This window comes from Camellia sinensis, chromosome 15 (genome assembly GCF_055761805.1).
Source record: "Camellia sinensis isolate YWXY chromosome 15, ASM5576180v1, whole genome shotgun sequence".
Classification (NCBI taxonomy): domain Eukaryota; kingdom Viridiplantae; phylum Streptophyta; class Magnoliopsida; order Ericales; family Theaceae; genus Camellia; species Camellia sinensis.
The window spans coordinates 143,593,301-143,611,836 of NC_138975.1; the positions used below are offsets into that span (position 1 = coordinate 143,593,301).

Consider the following 18,536-nt stretch of genomic DNA (forward strand, 5'->3'; position numbering starts at 1 on the left):
CAAGAAAACAGTTGGGTGTAAATGGTTGTTTACGATAAAATGTAACGCAGATGGAAGCGTTGAGAGATACAAGGCAAGACTGGTGGCTAAAGGCTTCACTCAAACTTATGGGATCGACTATCAGGAGACGTTTGCTCCTGTTGCTAAAATAAATTCCATCAGAGTACTGTTATCTCTTGCAGTAAATTCAGATTGGCCTCTACATCAACTTGATATTAAAAATGCATTTCTCAATGGTGATCTTGAAGAGGAGGTGTTCATGAGCCTACCGCCGGGATTTGAGCAGAGACTTGGAAGCGACAGAGTATGCAGATTGAACAAGTCATTATACGGACTCAAACAATTACCAAGAGCGTGGTTTGAACGCTTTGGGAAGGCAGTTATTAGTTGTGGCTTCTCGCAGAGTCAAGCAGATCACACAATATTTTATAAACATTCAAAAGACAGTAAAATTGCAATTTTGATTGTTTATGTTGATGACATCATTTTAACTGGTAATGATGAAGCAGAGTTAGCAGCCCTCAAAGAGAAACTCGCAAAAGAATTTCACATTAAGGATCTGGGAGCCCTCAAGTATTTCCTCGGAATGGAATTTGCAAGATCCAAGGAAGGTATATTCGTTAATCAGAGAAAATATGTTCTTGATCTCCTTGGAGAAACAGGTATGCTTGGTTGTAAGATGGTGGAGACTCCGATCGAGCCTAACTTGAAGTTACAAGCTGCTAAGGCTGAAGAAGTCAAAGAGAGGGAACAATATCAGCGACTTGTAGGGAAATTGATTTACTTGTCTCATACGCGGCCTGATATTGCCTTTGCAGTCAGCATGGTAAGTCAGTTCATGCACTCACCAGGGGCAGAGCACTTTGAGGCCGTTTATAAGATCTTAAGATATTTGAAAGGAACTCCAGGGAGAGGCTTACTGTTCAAGAAACATAGACATCTTCAAGTTGAAGTATACACAGATGCAGACTGGGCAGGAAGTGTTACAGACAGGAGATCAACATCCGGATACTGCTCCTTTGCAGGTGGGAACCTAGTTACATGGCGGAGTAAAAAACAGAATGTGGTAGCTAGAAGTAGTGCAGAAGCAGAGTTCAGAACTGTTGCCCATGGAATCTGTGAAGTAATGTGGATTAAAAGAATTCTTGAAGAATTAAAGCTTTCTCACCCGACACCTATGAAGGTCTATTGTGACAACAAAGCAGCTATATCTATAGCTCATAATCCAGTTCTACATGATCGCACAAAACATATAGAAGTGGATAAACATTTCATCAAGGAGAAAATCAATGCTGGCATAATCTGTATGACTTACCTTCCAACAGGTGAACAATTAGCTGATGTGCTAACGAAGGGACTACACAAGAAGCAATTTGATAAGCTGACTAGCAAGCTGGCTATGGAAGATATCTTCAAACCAGCTTGAGGGGGAGTGCTGAAAATTTGTGTTAATGTATATAATAAGATAGTGGCATGTCTAGAATACGATAGTGGTGTTGGTGGTAGATAGTGGCATGTCTAGAATATGATAGTGGTGTTGGTGGTAGATAGTGGCATGTATATAATATGATAGTGGTAGATAGTGGTAATATATAATATGTAAGTGGCATATAATGGGTTATAATGATGTTTGTAATATCTCCTATATAAGGAGTGTCATTTGGTCTTGTAAGATAAGAAGTTTTGAATATAACAGAAATATATTCCTTCTTCCTCATATTTTCGGAGTTCTTCCTCCTCATATTTTCTAAGTGATGATTTCCCAAAGGTTGGTGGTGAGATAGGTGGAGCGCATGAGATTGAAGGCGATCTTTTTGGAGATGGCGGAGGCAAGAAAGGCAATGATCTCTTCATTGGTGTTGTAGGGACGCATTACGACGGTGGTGGTGGGATAAATCAGGAGGATAGAGGAGGGGTTTGAGAGAGAGAGAGAGGGTTCTGAGAATTGGTTTTGAACAGATAACGTGTTGTATGTTTATATGTATAGTGGGTACTTTGGTCATTTCGCGGGAGGTTGTCCTTATGGACATAATATTTTAGCGCTTGGATCTTTAGGCAAAGAAAATCTAAATTTGGATTTATTGCCCGAGTGCCATAATAATAATAATAATAATAATAAAAGAACATAAAAACTTAAATAGCAATTTATTCATTGATTTATGAATTGAAAATGCTCAATTCCACCCAAAATAAATGATAGAGCGCAGCACAATATGTAGTATAATATCTAAGTTTTTGTTTGAAAAAGATCTCCAATTGCAAAGTAGAGCTGTAAAACCCCCCAAACATAAGAAAGGGAACTAAGGCCAAGCTATCCATCAACACTACACTTGACCAACACATGTCCATACTTACGCCAACCAAAAATACCCCAGTGATCTCATTTTCAGACAAATATCTACCTATAGAGGGAGCCAACCATAACAAACATCTATGTGTTGTTTGAAATACCGTGACAAATGGGTGCTCGTAGTCCTTGTCAACATAGGATTTGCCGTTAATGTCTGTCTAGTGCGAACAACTTATGCATTAGGGTTGAGACCAATAGACTTTTACGATGACAAATCAAGCTATCAAAGACTTAGATGCGAGTGGGAATGAGGCTTGCAAGGTAGCACTGGTTAACTTATTGATTGACTACGAAGCGGAGGCCAAGCGATTGAACTTTAGAAATGGTGCAAAGAGCTTTATGATTAAGGAAGGAACTTCTGTCAACTGCACCAAGCTTATTATGGATGTCATGGAAGGCTAGCACCAAAATTGTGAATTTGAGAAAAAAATTGCTTCATGGAACCTGAATCAGTTAATGAGAAAAAGTCTGATTCCACAAAGTCTATGGAGTCTATGTCAGACTCTAGTTAGTCTAGTGAGTAAACTCTGGTGTTTCGGGGGGCGGTAACCCGAACACTACTGTCTTGTATCCTTTCCTTTTGAGTTGTTTGTAGTCCCCGAGCCCATAGATTTTAATGAAAATGTAGTAGATTTTGCTTATTTCCATGTGCCTCTAATTAATTGTGTGGACCATATCTATCTGGGGTTGTCACATGAGCATTGTCAAGCAGCGTTGTCAGCTCTTACTAAGGCCAGCTATCCATCGACACCACGGTCAACCAACTCGCAATGCCATCTAAGATTAAGACATGAACAAAGTTTTAAAAAGCAAATGTGTAACGCGAGGCGTTTTATCTCTCATGAGTAAAAATTCGATATCATTGTGTTACTATGTCATCATTGATACGTGGTATTACTAAGCAATAGTAGAACTACGTATGGATGGTGAACCCCACTTTTAAGATGTAACTACATTTTTCATAAAAATTTAGTAATTGCCAAATATACATTGTGGGGTTACATGGTAACACATTATTGGATGGTGGTATCATGTGTCAATGATGATATCACCATTGCATTCATTTTTTTCCCCCTCATGAGGCGAGGCATAAGCCTGAAGGCGTTAAGGTGTAAGCATTTCGAATTGTGTGTTTTTATATGTAGTACACATAAATATTTTTAAATAATTAAAAAAAATAAATATATAGGTGTAAATTGTTTGTTTAGGTAAAATCAAAACTTAGTGAATGAATATCAATTCATTCCCTTTTATATTAATTAAGTAAACATAACTTACAAGGGAAGCCCTAAGGCATGAAATCAGGAAACAGATAATTACAAATATATGAATAAATATTCTAACACTCCCCCTCAAGCTGGTACGAAGATATCTCTCATCCCCAGCTTGCAAAGAATATCATGAAATGGTGTATTCCCAGCCCCCTTTGTAAGGATATCAGCGAGTTGTTCACTAGACTTCACAAATGGAGTACATATTGTGCCGCTAGTGAGTTTCTCCTTGATGAAGTGACGATCAATCTCAACATGTTTTGTCCTGTCATGTTGAATTGGATTGTGAACTATGTTGATGGCAGCTTTATTATCACAATATAGTCGCATGGAATCTGTTTGATCTATCCCCAGATCACTCAACAACAACTTGATCCACAAGAGCTCACTCACACCTTGTGCCATGGCTTTAAACTCTGCTTCTGCACTAAACCTGGCAACCACATTCTGTTTCTTACTTCTCCAAGTAACCAGATTCCCTCCAACAAAGGTACAATACCCCGAAGTAGACCTCCTATCAGTTACCGATCCTGTCCAATCTGCATCCGTATAGGCTTCCACACTAAGATGATCGTGTTTGGAAAAATAAAGGCCCTTTCCAGGAGAAGATTTTAAGTATCTCAGAATCCTCATAACTGCCTTCAAGTGTATTGCATGAGGAGCATGCATGAACTGGCTAACTATACTAACTGCAATAGCGATATCAGGACAAGAATGGGATAAGTAAATGAGTTTACCCACTAACTGTTAATAACTCCCCCTATCAACAGCTGCTCCTCTAATATCATCACTCAATTTCTAGTTAGACTCTAGAGGAGTATCACAGGCTTTGCCTTCAAGTATCCTTGCTTCTTTCAACAGGTCAAGGACATATTTTTTCTGACATATGAAAATCCCATCCTTGGATCTGGCAACTTCAATACCCAAAAAATATTTCAGATTTTCCAAGTCTTTGATCTCAAACTCACTTGCCAAATACTTCTTTAGCAGAGGAATTTCCTCAACATCATCCCCCTGTAAGCACTATGCCATCCACATACACAATGAGAGTTGCCATCTTACCATGGGAGGAATGTTTAACAAACAGAGTATGATCAACCTGGCTTTGTTCGAAACCATACTTCACCATCGCTTGAGTAAATCTCTCAAACCAGGCCCTTGGAGACTGTTTGTGACCGTAGAGTGACTTTCGAAGTCAACATACCTTCCCCTTTGTCTAAAGATCTTCAAAACCAGGGGGAATGTCCATATACACCTCTTCTTCTAGGTCACCATGGAGGAAAGCATTCTTCACATCAAACTAGTGAAGTGGTCAATCCAAATTAGCTGTAAGAGAGGAGAGTACCCTGACAGAATTCATCTTCGGAACTGGAGCAAATGTCTCTTGATAGTCCACCCCATATGTCTGAGTAAAACCATTTGCCACAAAGTCGAGCCTTATGATGCTCAACTGAACCATCTGCCTTATGCTTTACGGTATACACCAATTTGCATCCCACGGTTCGTTTGCCCCTAGGTAACTCAGTCAATTCCCAAGTGTCATTCTTACGAAGTGCTTTCATTTCCTCAATCATGGTAAGTTTTCACTCAGAGGTAGTGAGAACATCCTGAAAATGATTAAGTATACTCACAGAAGAAATGTTGGACACAAAGGTTTTATATGAGGACAACAAATGAGAGTATGACACAAAATTAGAGATGGGATATTGAGTACAAGATCTCACACCATTTCTCTTGGCAATAGGAATATCAAGATCAGTAGTGTCAGGAATAACAATATCAGTAGACTCAAGAAAAACAACAGGTTCAAAGTTACCTGGACTCATATCAGAAGTAGGAGATAGCAATGGGTGAGCAGAAGTGGTCTCTTGTATCCAAGTAACTTTCTGTCTGTCTTTGTCCCTGACATAAACTTGCCCTTCCCTGTCCTTGGTGGCATTAAATTCTATAGTCTCAGCAATAGGTGGTGAAGGAAACTGATTCCACCATAGGAGCAACAGGGACAAGAGGAATCTCTTCACACCAAGGCTCCCCCTGAAGGGATGACTGGGACACCGGAGAAGACAAGTAGTAAGACTGGGACTCAAAGAAGGTGACATCCATGGACACAAACCACTTATGAGAAGGAGGATGATAACATTTATATCCCTTTTGAGTAGGGGAGTAGCCAAGAAAACACACTTGAGAAAGCGAGGGTCCAACTTACCACGAGTAGGGGAATGATTGTGAACAAAACGCACACCCAAAGATTTTAGGAGAAATGGAAAACAGAGACTCGGACCCTAAGAGAACTTGGAGACGAGCCTTTTTATGCAATACTAGGGTAGGAAGACGATTAACGAAATATGCAGCGGTGAGAACGGCCTCGCCCCAATGGGACTAAGGCACATTCATAGAAACACATACACCGAGCCATGTCAAGAAGATGACAGTTCTTACGCTCCGCGACCTCATTTTGTTGCGGGGTATCGGTGCAAGAAGTCTGATGGATAATGCCATGAGTGGAAAAATATCTCTCTAACCCTGAATCAATGTATTCACTCCCATTATCAGAACGCAAGATTTGGACAACCCCCCCAAATTGAGTACAAAGCATTTTATGAAAATTTTGAAACACAGATAAAACCTCACTCTTTTCTTTCATGATATACACCCAAGTAGTACGGGAAAAATCATTGATAAACGTGACAAACCATCTATGGCCTTTCAATGACACAACACGAGATGAACCCCAAACATCATAATGCATTAAAGAAAAAGGAACTACGCTTTTATTAATACGGGGAGCAAAAGAAGCTCGTGTTTGTTTACCGAGTTGACAAGACTCACATTGAAAGTAAAGACACATTATTTTTGGTAAAAACAAAAGGAAATAAATGTTAAAGTAGGGAAAAAGAGGGATGACCAAGACGTCGATGCCACAGCCATAAATCGTCCTTGGTGGTTGGAGACTGGATAGAATGATGAGCAACCTTGTTGGCCTGATCCAGGATATAGAGACCATGTTCTGCTCTACCACTGCCAATCGTCCTCCTCGTGATAAGGTCTTGAAAAAGACAATGATCAAGGAAAAAAGTCACACTACAATTCAAATCCTGAGTAATACGATTCAATGATAAAAGATTAACAGAGAAATTGGGAATATGTAAAACTGAAGAGAGAGGAAGGGTAGGAGTGTTACGAATTAAACTTTTCCCAAAGACAGAAGAAATAGTACCATCTGCAATGCGAACTTTGTCATATCCTGAAGAGGGCTTATAGTTGGAGAAAATATCAGAAGACCCAGACATATGATCTGAGGTACTGGGGAGAGAGGCTAAGTTACCTGATCGAGTAAATAAAGAAGAGGAGGCATTTGGAGAAGTGGTAGAAGACCGGCGGTCCAACAAGTGATGTAGGACATCCTTAAACTCAGAAGAAGACAGGCCAGATACCCCATCAGAGGACAGGCCAACCAGGGCTGGAGTGGAATCAAGTATGCCAATTGCACTGGACTGATGGGCCCGCGGATTAAAGCCACGTCCTCTAGACTGGCCGGACCGGCCTCCGCGAGAACCAAACCAATCACCTCAACCTCTAGATGGAGCCCCATGAAGTTTCCAATAGGTTTCACGAGTATGTCGTGGCTTGTGGTAGTAATCACAAAACAGAGTATCCTTTGTAGAAGGATTAGGAGAAGTACGGGGCAGACTGGTCCCATCCCTAGGAGGAACAGAAAGTAAGACAGAGCATTCTGGAGAAGTAGCTGACATCATAGCAGAACGACGACTCTCCTCATTTTGTACGTAAGTAAAGGCCTCCTGAAGAGAGGGAAGAGTATCCATGCTAATGACACGACTTCGAACCGGATCAAATTCCAGATTAAGACCTTCCAGAAACTTGAAGACTCTCTTGTGCAATAAACTTCATGTAGCCAACGGAATCAATAGTGCAAACCGGTTTATAGTCCTGCAGATGATCAAGACGTTTCTAGCCATTGTTAAGAAATGTGAAGTACTGAAGAACAGTCTGCTCTCCCTGCACTGAGCGCTCAATGGAACGATGCAACTCAAAGGTCTGCGAAAAATTGCCTTTGCGAGAATAGGTGACAACCACAGCTTCCCAAACATCTCGGGTAGTCTCCATAGACAAGTAGCCTTCACCAATGTTCGGAACCATAGAATGAATAAGCCACCCCATAATCAAGGAGTTAATAATCTCTCATTAGTCATAACCAGGATCATTGGAACCTGGTGGTTAAACCCTTCCATTAACATAACCCACCTTCCCCTTACTCTTCAAAAAAAATGTCAGACTCTGCGACCATGCTAGACAATTCTGACCATTAAATAGCGAGGTGGTAATTTTGAGGCTAGGATTGTAGTTTTCGGATTGAGTAGGCATAATGAGGCTCTCCACTTGAGGTGGCTGGATACGAGTGGTGGATTCACTAGTAATTTCGGCCATCTGAGTATACTACTTATCTAAACCACAACCAGCAGGAATCACAATGGGAGAAAGAGAACAACCAAATAACGACAATCACAGACCACTATGGAAGCATGAAAATCAAATTATTGGGGCCATCTATTGACCCAAAAATAAATCAAAAAATAATACTGGAACCAGAACCAAAACCAGTATTTCAATACCAAACCTAAAATAGAAGCAAACAGCCAGTTGAACAAAGGGATTGCTGACCATTAAGAGACATGCGAGAGCCCAGAGGAACAAAAGGACTGCCAACTAGAAGCAAACAGCTAGTCGAACTGCCGAATGGTGTCGTCTGGTCCTGGGTGAACTCCGGCGGAAGGCATCTGGTCCTGGGGACCTCCGACTAGCGTCGTCTTGGCCTGGATGGCCTCCGACGACAGTCGGCTAAGCCTGGAAGGCTTGTTGCTGCGTGCACAAGCCCTAGCGAAAGTCGTCCGGTCCTGGGTGACCTCCGACTAGTGTCGTCTTGGCTTGGATGGCCTCAGACGGCTGTCGACTGAGCCTGGAAGACCTGCTGCCGCGTGCGTAAGCCCTAGATAGCTAAATGAGGGACCGAAAAATGATGGTGGTGGGTTGGCTGGAGATGGGTTTTGCCAGAGTGGTGATGGATGGTGGCAGAAGAAGCTGGGTTTAGGGTTTAGGCTTTGATACCATGTTTGTTTAGGTAAAATCAAAACTTAGTGAATGAATATCAATTCATTCCCTTTTACATTAATTAAGTAAACATAACTTACAAGGGAAGCCCTAAGGCATGAATCAGAAAACAGATAATTACAAATATATGAATAAATATTCTAACATAAATACTTTCTCCTCAAGCCATTGAATGTTTCACTGCAGATAATGAAGTTTTAAATAGACATTCTTAGTTTCATTTATTGAACTTCTCACTTGAACCTTAGCTTTGTGTTTTTTCTTGGTTGGTAAGTTCGTAAACTCAATTTCTTCTATGGAATATAGTTATGAGAGAGGGTTTTTTTTTTTTTTTTTTTTTAATGTTTAAACTATTTATGAGACTAAGTTTAACAAGAGCCCAAGACATGCTCTCCATATGCGTACTCCTTACATGCTTATGGGTAAAAGCATTCAAGGCGCACCTAAGGCAAAAACCTTAGTGTGGCGTGCAAGCCTCTGAAAAGTATCGCTTAAAAATCAAAGCCTCAATGCATTTTGTGTTAGCCTATTGATGTGGAATGTGAGCGCTTCCACTTCGTTTGGATTGAGGGGTTTGGTGAGAAAATAAAAGAAATGGGGAGAATGAGATTTCTCATAACTTGTTTGGATGATTAATGAGGTGAGTAATGATAAGAAAGGAAGAGAAATAGTGAAAAAAACAAATCACACCAAATTACCAAAAGTGGTGAGATTTGGTGAGAAACCAAAATTATCCCAACCAACCAACCAACCAACCAACCAACCAAAACCAAGCCTTAAGTTCCATCAAATGGGGTCGGCTACATGAATCCTTCTTCTCCACGCGGTCCTCTCAAAGGCCATTTCATTAGTCAAATTAAGTAGATTCATATCTCTATTTAAAACACTAGTCAACGTTAATCTAGGCCTACCCCGTCCCCTAACACTTCCATCGACCGTTACAGTATCGCATCTCTTCACTACTGCCTCTGTTGGTCTCCGTTGAATATGACCAAACCATCTCAAACGATTCTCTCTCAACTTATCTTCTATCGGTGCTACTCCTACCCATTCCCGAATACACTCATTCCTAATCCTGTCTTGTCTAGTCTTACCACACATCCACCTTAGCATTCTCATCTCAGTCACACTCATTTTATCTACATGTTGTTTCTTGGTTGCCCAACACTCCGTCCCATACAACATAGCTGGTCTAATAGCCGTTCTATAAAACTTATCTTTTAGTCTAGTGGGTATTCGTTTATCGCACAATAACCCAGACGCACTTCTCCACTTACACCATCCCGCCTTAATCCTATGGGCCACATCTGCATCAATCTCTCCCGCTGTTGTGATAATCGACCCTAAATAACAAAAATGTTCATTCTTAGGCAATTCTTGGTTCTCAATCTTCACTTCTCCTCTGCTTTCATTGTTACTGTTACTGTTACTAAATTTACACTCCATGTATTCTGTCTTAGTTCTGCTTATCCGGAATCCTTTAGATTCAAGAGTTTTTTTCCAAATTTCTAACTCTGTGTTAACTCCTTCTCTAGTCTCATCCACTAGCACAATATCGTCTGCAAAAAGCATGCACCATGGCACGTCATCCTGAATATTTATCGTCAACTCGTCCATAACTAAAGCAAAAAGATAAGGACTTAAGGTAGATCCTTAGTGTAACCCTACAGTGATAGGAAATTCATTTGTCTCTCCAGCTGGCGATCTAATAGTGGTCACCACCCCTTCATACACGTCCCTAATCACGTCAATGTAACGTTTTGTCACCCCTTTCTTCTCTAACACCTACCATATTATATCCCGGGGCACTCTGTCATATGTTTTCTCAAAGTCGGTAAACACCATATGAATGTCTCTTTTCTTTTCTTTATACTTTTCTATTATTCTCCTCAAAAGATAGATCGCTTCCATTGTTGACCTACCAGGCATAAACCCAAATTGGTTCTCTGACACCTTTGTTATATCTCGCAATCGGCGTTCCGTCACTCTCTCCCACACTTTCATTATATGACACATTAGCTTGATTCCTCTATAGTTGTTACAATTCTGGACATTACCTTTATTCTTATAGATTGGCACTAAAATACTCTTCCTCCACTCATCTAGCATGTTCCTAGTCAACAAAATTTTGCTAAACAACCCAGTCAACCAACCAACTCCTTTTTTACCCAAACACTTCTAAGTTTCAATAGGGATATCATCGGGTCCTAAAGCCTTATTTGATTTCATCTTCTTAAGTGCAATTTCCACTTCAAAGTTCCTAATCCTGCGATAGAACCTATAGTCTTGATTTATCGTGTTACTGGCTATTTCTTCCCTTATTGTCGTACCTCCATGTTCCTTATTTAATAGTTTCTCAAAATAATTCTTCCATCTTTCCTTAATCTCATCATCCTTCACCAATACCTTAGAATCCTCACTCTTGATGCACTATACTTGATTAAAATCTCTTGTTTTCCTCTCCCATATCTTAGTAAGTTTGTATACCCTCTTCTCTCCCTCCTTACTATCTAGTCTAGTGTATAGGTCATCATATACTTTCAACTTGGTCTCTCTCACTACTTTTTTGACCTCCTTATTAGCCAATCTATAGCTCTTAAGGTTTTCCTCAGTTCTATCCTTCTGTCACTTTTTAAAGCACTCTTATTTTGCCTTAACTACCGCTTGAACCTCTTCCCTCCACCACCAAGTTTCCCTAGAGCTGGGTCCCGTTCTTTTCGACTCTCCAAGCACTTCCCATGAGATTCTCCTCATATAATTGGCCATCGAGTTCCACATAGTGTTAGCATGACCTTCTAAGTCCCAAGTACCTTCCTTATCCATTCGATTCTTAAATATTTCTAGTTTATCCCCTTTTAAGTCCCACCATCTTGTCCTACGACGCCCACCATCCTTCTTAGCTTGGTATTGCCCTCTAAAACATAAATCTAGTACCAAAATCCTATGTTGAGAGACCAGACTCTCTCCAGGAATCACCTTACAATCATTGCATTTTAGGCGGTCCACTTTTCTCACTAAGAAATAATCTATTTGACTCTTAACTAATCCACTCTTAAAAGTTATCAAATGCTCTTCCCTCTTCTTATACATAGTATTGGCCACCACCAAGTCAGAAGCCAACGCAAAATCTAAGATACTCTCTCCAGCCTCATTTCTGTCACCAAAACCGTATCCACCATACACCCTTTCATAACCTAGTTTATCTATGCCCACATGGCCATTAAAATCTCCACCTATAACCAGGTTCTCTCCTACGAGTATCTCCTGTAAGATCTCATCCATTTGCTCCCAAAAATTCCTCTTAGTCTGATCATCTAACCCTACTTGAGGGGCGTATGCGCTAATAATGTTCACTATATTCCCTCCAATAACTAGTTTAACTAGCATAATCCTATCTCCTTTCCTAGTGACCACCACTATACTTTCCACAAGACCCTTGGCAATTATGATTTCTACCCCATTCCTGCGTCTATCCTTACTACTATAATATAGTTTAAAACCGGTATTCTCAATTTCCCTAGCTTTCTCTCCCGTCCACTTAGTTTCTTGTATGCAAGCTATACTAACTCTCCTCCTAATCATAACATCTACCAATTCCATTGTCTTACCAGTTAAGGTTCCTATGTTCCAAGTGGCTACCCTAAACCTATAGTCTTGGACTAGCTTCTTTACCCGCGCTCGTCCAGAAAAGCGCGGAAACCTTTGCCCATTTTTCACCGCAACCAGGCGTCGATGCGGCGCCCCTCTAAATACAAAACACATAAAATAAAAAGACATATGTATAATTAGTGATTGTCCATCCAAATAAGAATGTGAGAAACCACAATAATTTCTTTTCTTTTCTTTTCTTTTCTCACCAAGGTGAGAAGCTCTAATCATTTACTTTCTTTTCTGATCTCATGATCCAAACAGAGTGTTAATGTTGGCTTTGAGATTTTATTTATTTTCTAATTTTATGTTTTCATATTATATTTATTTAGGATATTAGCAATATTTAATTTCTTATTTTATTAGGATTAAGTTTTCAAATATTAATAGAATTCGATTTCCCATTTGATTAGGTTTTCTTTGACTTATAAATAATAAGGTTTGCATGGTATTATTCTGTATAGGGACTATTGATATTGAGTTTAAGGTTGTGACCGTTTGTGTTAGGGTTGTGGCCCTCTCCTCCTATCTTTTCTTTCTTTATAGCGTTCTACATCATTTTGGTATTAGAGCCTAAGATCTTATTACCATTCTCTTCTCTTTCTAAAAGCACTCATTTTTTTAGATCTGTCATTCACAAGCTTCCCCGCATTGCGGCTGCCAACTACCACCATCTCAAGCAGCGACCTAATATAGTCCAATCAATGCTAAAATCAAAGTTAGCATATCCATCGCCCTATTTCAACAATGTTCCTTGAATCATTATCATTGCAGTCTTCTCATCGACCGTAGGTTATTCCACAATCATCGTCATTTACTCCATCCATTTCACCGCTGCAAAAGAGTCAACGCTGTAGGGATTTGGTGATTCCAGATCTAGTTAGAGCCTCGATCTCTTCACAAACCTCCATTGCCGTCGACCCTCACCATTGATCATTGTTGCGTCTAGCCTCCTTGCCATCATCGTCGATCATTGGTGAGTTTTCTCCCCGATCTCCCTGATCAATCAATTAAGAAGATGACTAGGACAACAAGTCACTCTTAACTCTTAAACGTGACCTGAAAACACTCCCACTCAAGGTTTAAAAAAGCGGCCGCAACCGTTAGACACTGTTACACCCTAGGTTTCAAAATGCGGCGTTACGTAACGGTTGGGGCAGTAGGCACCACACGTTCCTCCCGCTTTTGCGGTGTGATTGAAATTCACAGGTGTGTCGTTCGTACAGGTTGCCATAGCAGCTATAATGGTTCCGTAACCGTTACGTAATAGTTACGAACTGCTTCTTTCAAGAAAAGAAAAAAAGCTGAAAATTGGGGAAAAGAGATATAGAGAGAAGAGGAAAGATGGAGTAGGAGATAGAGAGAGAGAGAAGAGGGAAGATGAAGAATCTGTTATTAATTTGTTGAAGTTGTAAAACCTATGCTATTCTATTTGGCTGCTATTACTGAACCATTTTATTTTTGTGTATCTATATATTGTTTAATAATAATAATAATAAGTATGGTCATTATCTATTTGGCTTGATTAAAATAAATATATATATATATATATATATTAAGGATCTTATTTATTCTTTTACTTTTGTCATTCTTTATTTTATATATAATAGTTAGTGATTGAATTTTTTATAAAATATCTAAAAAACGTAACGCCTATAATTATATATTAATACATATTTTATACATGTTAATTTTTTTTGATTAGTTTATTTTATTTTTATTTACAGATTATCCAACAAGAGAATGAATATCCAAGTGATCCAAGCCAACCAAAAAAAAAAAAAAAAATCTTTATAATTTATTTTTTATACGATTACATTAGCATGTATAATTTATTTTTTAAAACTATTCAAGTTAAAATTTACATATGCTTTCAAAGTATAATAATTAAAAAAATAATTTTATACATCTAAGTCCAATTAATTTTTTTTTTCCACAAGCGTAATATGAATTTATGACATATAAAGTCATTAATTATTAAAATAAAATGTAAAAAACTCGGTTTATAGTGATTTAAAAATATAAAATAAATTGGATCATATTTAAAAATTTACAAAAATCGATCAACATTTATTTTAAAACCCAATAAATATGATTATGGAAAAAAAATATGCGTATCGGTAAGTTTTTTTTCAAATTGTGCAAAAAATAAAAAAATTCACAGTTCCGATTACCGCAACCGTTACGCTATGACCTTTACACCCCGCAATTGCAACCGTGCCACCGCCACCGTTATGGCGACCGCAATCGCTTTTCAGAACCTTGCTAGCCCATCTTATAATGGAACCCAAACTATTAAAATCCAACTTTAGCCCAAAACCCAACTAGCCCTTTATTACTCAAGCCCAATGCTAGCAGCTAAACACCCCACAAATCCAAACAGCTACCCATACACCCCAACCCACGCCCAATAAAAAAATCAGCCCAATTCCCCAAACTGGCCAATTGATTTAGCCAATGAGCCCAAACACCCAGTTCAGACCAACCCCACTTATTCCTTTATTTAAGCCCAATCACATACTACTCCCTCAGGCCCAACCAACCCAGCCTAGACCCAACCTAAAATACAAACCAGTTCAGCCCACAAAAAAAAAAAAACAAAAAAGGAGGTCCAGCAGCCTCGAAAAAAAATTAGTCAAAAATAAAACTAGCCCAATACTTGATGTAGCACACGCAGGTTTGAAGCAAGTTTTAAGCTAACCTAGGGTTAGGTTTAGTGAAATAAAGCTAGGGGTGGTTAAGGTTTAGTTATGAATGGTTTGGGCTGAAGGAAACAAGAGTTTGTGACAGAAAAAAGACTGTTTATGGGCTGGAAGCAGTAATCTGTGAACAGAGGCAATAGGAAAAGAGAAAAAGATGAAGAAAACTAGGAATCACTCTTAGAATTTCTTAGGCATCACACCTAGGGTTGGGTTGCATCACACAAACCCTAAAGAGGCTCATACCCTAAAAATTATATAAATTATGATTGTTATTTTATTAGAAGCAATAGATTGCTTTATATAGGACTAGAAGACTTCCTTAGCCAACTAGGACCAAAAGTTAAAAAGTCAAAAAGTACATACTATTTGGGGGAAGCTTGTAGGGGAAGCCTCGAGGTCAAAATTATTATTTTGCCCTTTGAATTCAACTACCAATTTTGGGAAGCGTCAAATACAACCAATTTTGAATAAATTGTTGGCCCATGTTTTAGGAAATATTTCAAACAGTCCTCGAAGTGCTTGTGAAGTTCATGTGGAAATTGTTGATCAAGCCATTCCAACCTGAGGACAGTGAAATTCTTTCGGAAGAAAATTCAGATGTTTAAGAAGTCGCTTTCACACAGACAACGCTCCTACCAAAAGAAGAGTTTTGAACCTCAAGTTGCACTCAAACTTCTTAAATCCTATTCATACACCACCAATTGATTACTTGTTCAAGTTCGAAAGAATTGATTTTATTGGTGTTGAAGATTTCCTCCATGCATTCAGTTCATGTTTGGTGAACCTCCTCAACAGCTTAATCATAGGGATTCATTGCGCTGAAACAAAGATCAGGCAATTGGCATTGTCCAAGTACTTGATTCGCTGGTATGGAAGAGTTCAATGTTTCAGAGTGAACTCGAGGCCAAATTCTTATTCGTCATTTTGTGTTTTAATATTTATATTTATAGTTAATTAAGATATTAGCAATATTTAATTTCTTATTTTATTAGGATTAAGTTTGCAAATAATAATAGGATTTAACTTCCTATTTTGATTAGTTTTCCTTAGACTTATTATTTCTAGGGTTTGCATTGTATTATTCAATTTTTGGGATCATTGACATTAAGTATAAGATTATTGCTTGATTCAAATTATTTACATCATCTGAGCCTTTAAAATTGGGTTAGACCTTGTGTCTCGGGTTTCAAATACTTCAATTGAAGGTTAATTTCATCTCACAAGCCTGAATGACCTACACACATACAAATTCATTACAACTATCAAGTAACAATAATTCAGGGACTAACAAATGTATTTTAGGGGCCCTGAATGGGTACATTTCGGCACCTATCAGTTATAACCTTTTGTATTAAGGTTGTGGTCCTCTTCTCTTTTCTCTTTATATATAGCGTTCTACATCACTTTGTCTCAACAAGAGCCACAATAACACCTTTTCAAACTTTGGACATTAATTTCTATTATAACTACAACAGAATTTCATCATGTACAACATACTTGAGAATAGGACTGTTCAAATACCTGAATCACCCGCCCAAACCGACCGATCTGAACCCAAAAAAACATAAACGGATGGTTTCAAAGAAGCCAATGGTCAGCTGATTCGGTCAATTTTGAATCTTATTTTGGTCGAATGCGGGTAACCAAATCTTCCACCGGATATAGTCGGTTCGGGTGACAGGTTAACTATGAACCTGAACTGACTCGACCCATGAACAACCCTACTTGTGAGAACGAGAATACCCTCCCTCCACCCCCCCCCCCCCCCCAAAAAAAAAAAACCATATAATATTATAATGGAATAAAATACAAAAGAAAGAGACCCAAATGTTACATACCAGCAACTCCAAAATATGTATGAAAGACATCAACAGCATCATCTGGCCTATCCGAAATACCTCCCTTCTCCTTATCCTGCATTTTTCAACATACGATCTAAAGGTAAAACCACAAATGATATGGAATTATGACATGAGAAGAAATTGACTGGTCATCATTGTGGAATTTTCCAGACTAAGTGGAATATTAGATTCTAACCTGACAGTCCAAGATATATTTAACAAGCTTTTCCTTGTCAATCCAATGAACTCTGTCAATGATGATCAAGCTAGAAAGGATCCACCATGAGTAGCAGACCTACAGTGAAGTAGAAGCTTTAGTAATAAAAATTACAGAAATATTCAAAGAAAAATCTTCAGTTCAAAAAGAATAACCTACATCAGGAAGCTTCTCAGGACGCCCATTAAGACCTCCAGATTTAACTTGTCGCTCACATAACCACCACCCAAGGAGGTTCTTATCAATATGATGTAGAGAACCGGTTATTGCAAGAGCACCCACACAACAAAAAACTGCAGTTACAATGGCCATACCACCAGTGTAATTTTTTAGTCTAATTTCAGAATTCAAACATTTATACAAACCATAAGATATATCAATTACTATTAGCTCAATAACATCTTAAAGAGTTGTTTACTCTTCATAGAGAATTTTCCAATACACTTAATAGACTGATTGCATAATCACTCAAAAGATCATGTCTTATTGGAATCGTTTTTATCTACTGTCCATTTGTTTCACTCAAAAGATCATGTCTTATTGGAATCGTTTTTTTCTACTGTCCATTTGTTTCTTATATTTACTTATTTTTATCTGATATCCATTTGCTCTTTAGATCATTGCCTCATTCTGCAACAAACATGAAAATTCAACGATATAATCTCTTGGGCAGCCTAAGCATAAGCACACAAATCATAAGTTTCAACAAACCCACTGACAAGTATTGCAGACTCTAACTCATGTAGCATGTTGGTAACATTACATGCTCATCATGTTGGCCAACTCTTGTCAGAATATTTGAGCTTCCTTCAGAATTTCCAATTTCTTGAATGATTGCCAACTGGTTTTTCCAATAAAAGAGCTTTCTATTTTAGCTTTATTGCAGATTATGGCTGATGCAACCAGAGCGGTTCATGCAAGACTTGTAGCTTTTCAAGAGGGAAAAATTGGTCTCATAGGTCCTCTAGGCATATATTTTTGGTGAAGGGTGGCTCCCAGTGAGGATTGTTTACATGTCTCACTATTTCTTGTAAGAGTGGCCAAAGGAAGTAAACACCAACAGTGCAACCATGACAAAGTAAAAATTAAAAGTAATCTGAGAATTGTTCAACATGTAAATGATTTCATGTTGAGATTGCTAAAGTAGGTGTTAGAATTTACCATCACCTACCACCACTACCACCTCACCTACTCCACTAAACCTAACCCACTACACCACTACCACCTCACCTACTCCACTAAACCTAACCCACTACACCACTATCACCATCTACTACACACCATCCACTACACCTACATCTATATAAGGAACCATTTGTAATATACAGAAAAGATCAATCAAACAATCAATAAACATTAATCAATAATACATAAATTTTT

The 18,536-nt window shown here is 38.7% G+C and overlaps 1 protein-coding gene across 2 annotated transcripts in view; it reads right to left on the bottom strand.

Moving 5' to 3' along the window:
* The window catches only part of LOC145788624 (geranylgeranyl transferase type-2 subunit beta 1-like), a 51,199-nt gene that overhangs the window by 7,706 nt on the left and 24,957 nt on the right, over positions 1-18,536 (bottom strand). For both annotated transcript variants that reach the window (XM_082909462.1, XM_082909461.1), the window contains exons 7-9: positions 17,316-17,449; positions 17,136-17,234; positions 16,937-17,012 (exon numbers count right to left, since the gene is read on the bottom strand). In XM_082909462.1, the coding sequence (XP_082765588.1) occupies positions 16,937-17,012; positions 17,136-17,234; positions 17,316-17,449 (309 nt within the window). The remainder of the gene's footprint in view (positions 1-16,936; positions 17,013-17,135; positions 17,235-17,315; positions 17,450-18,536) is intronic.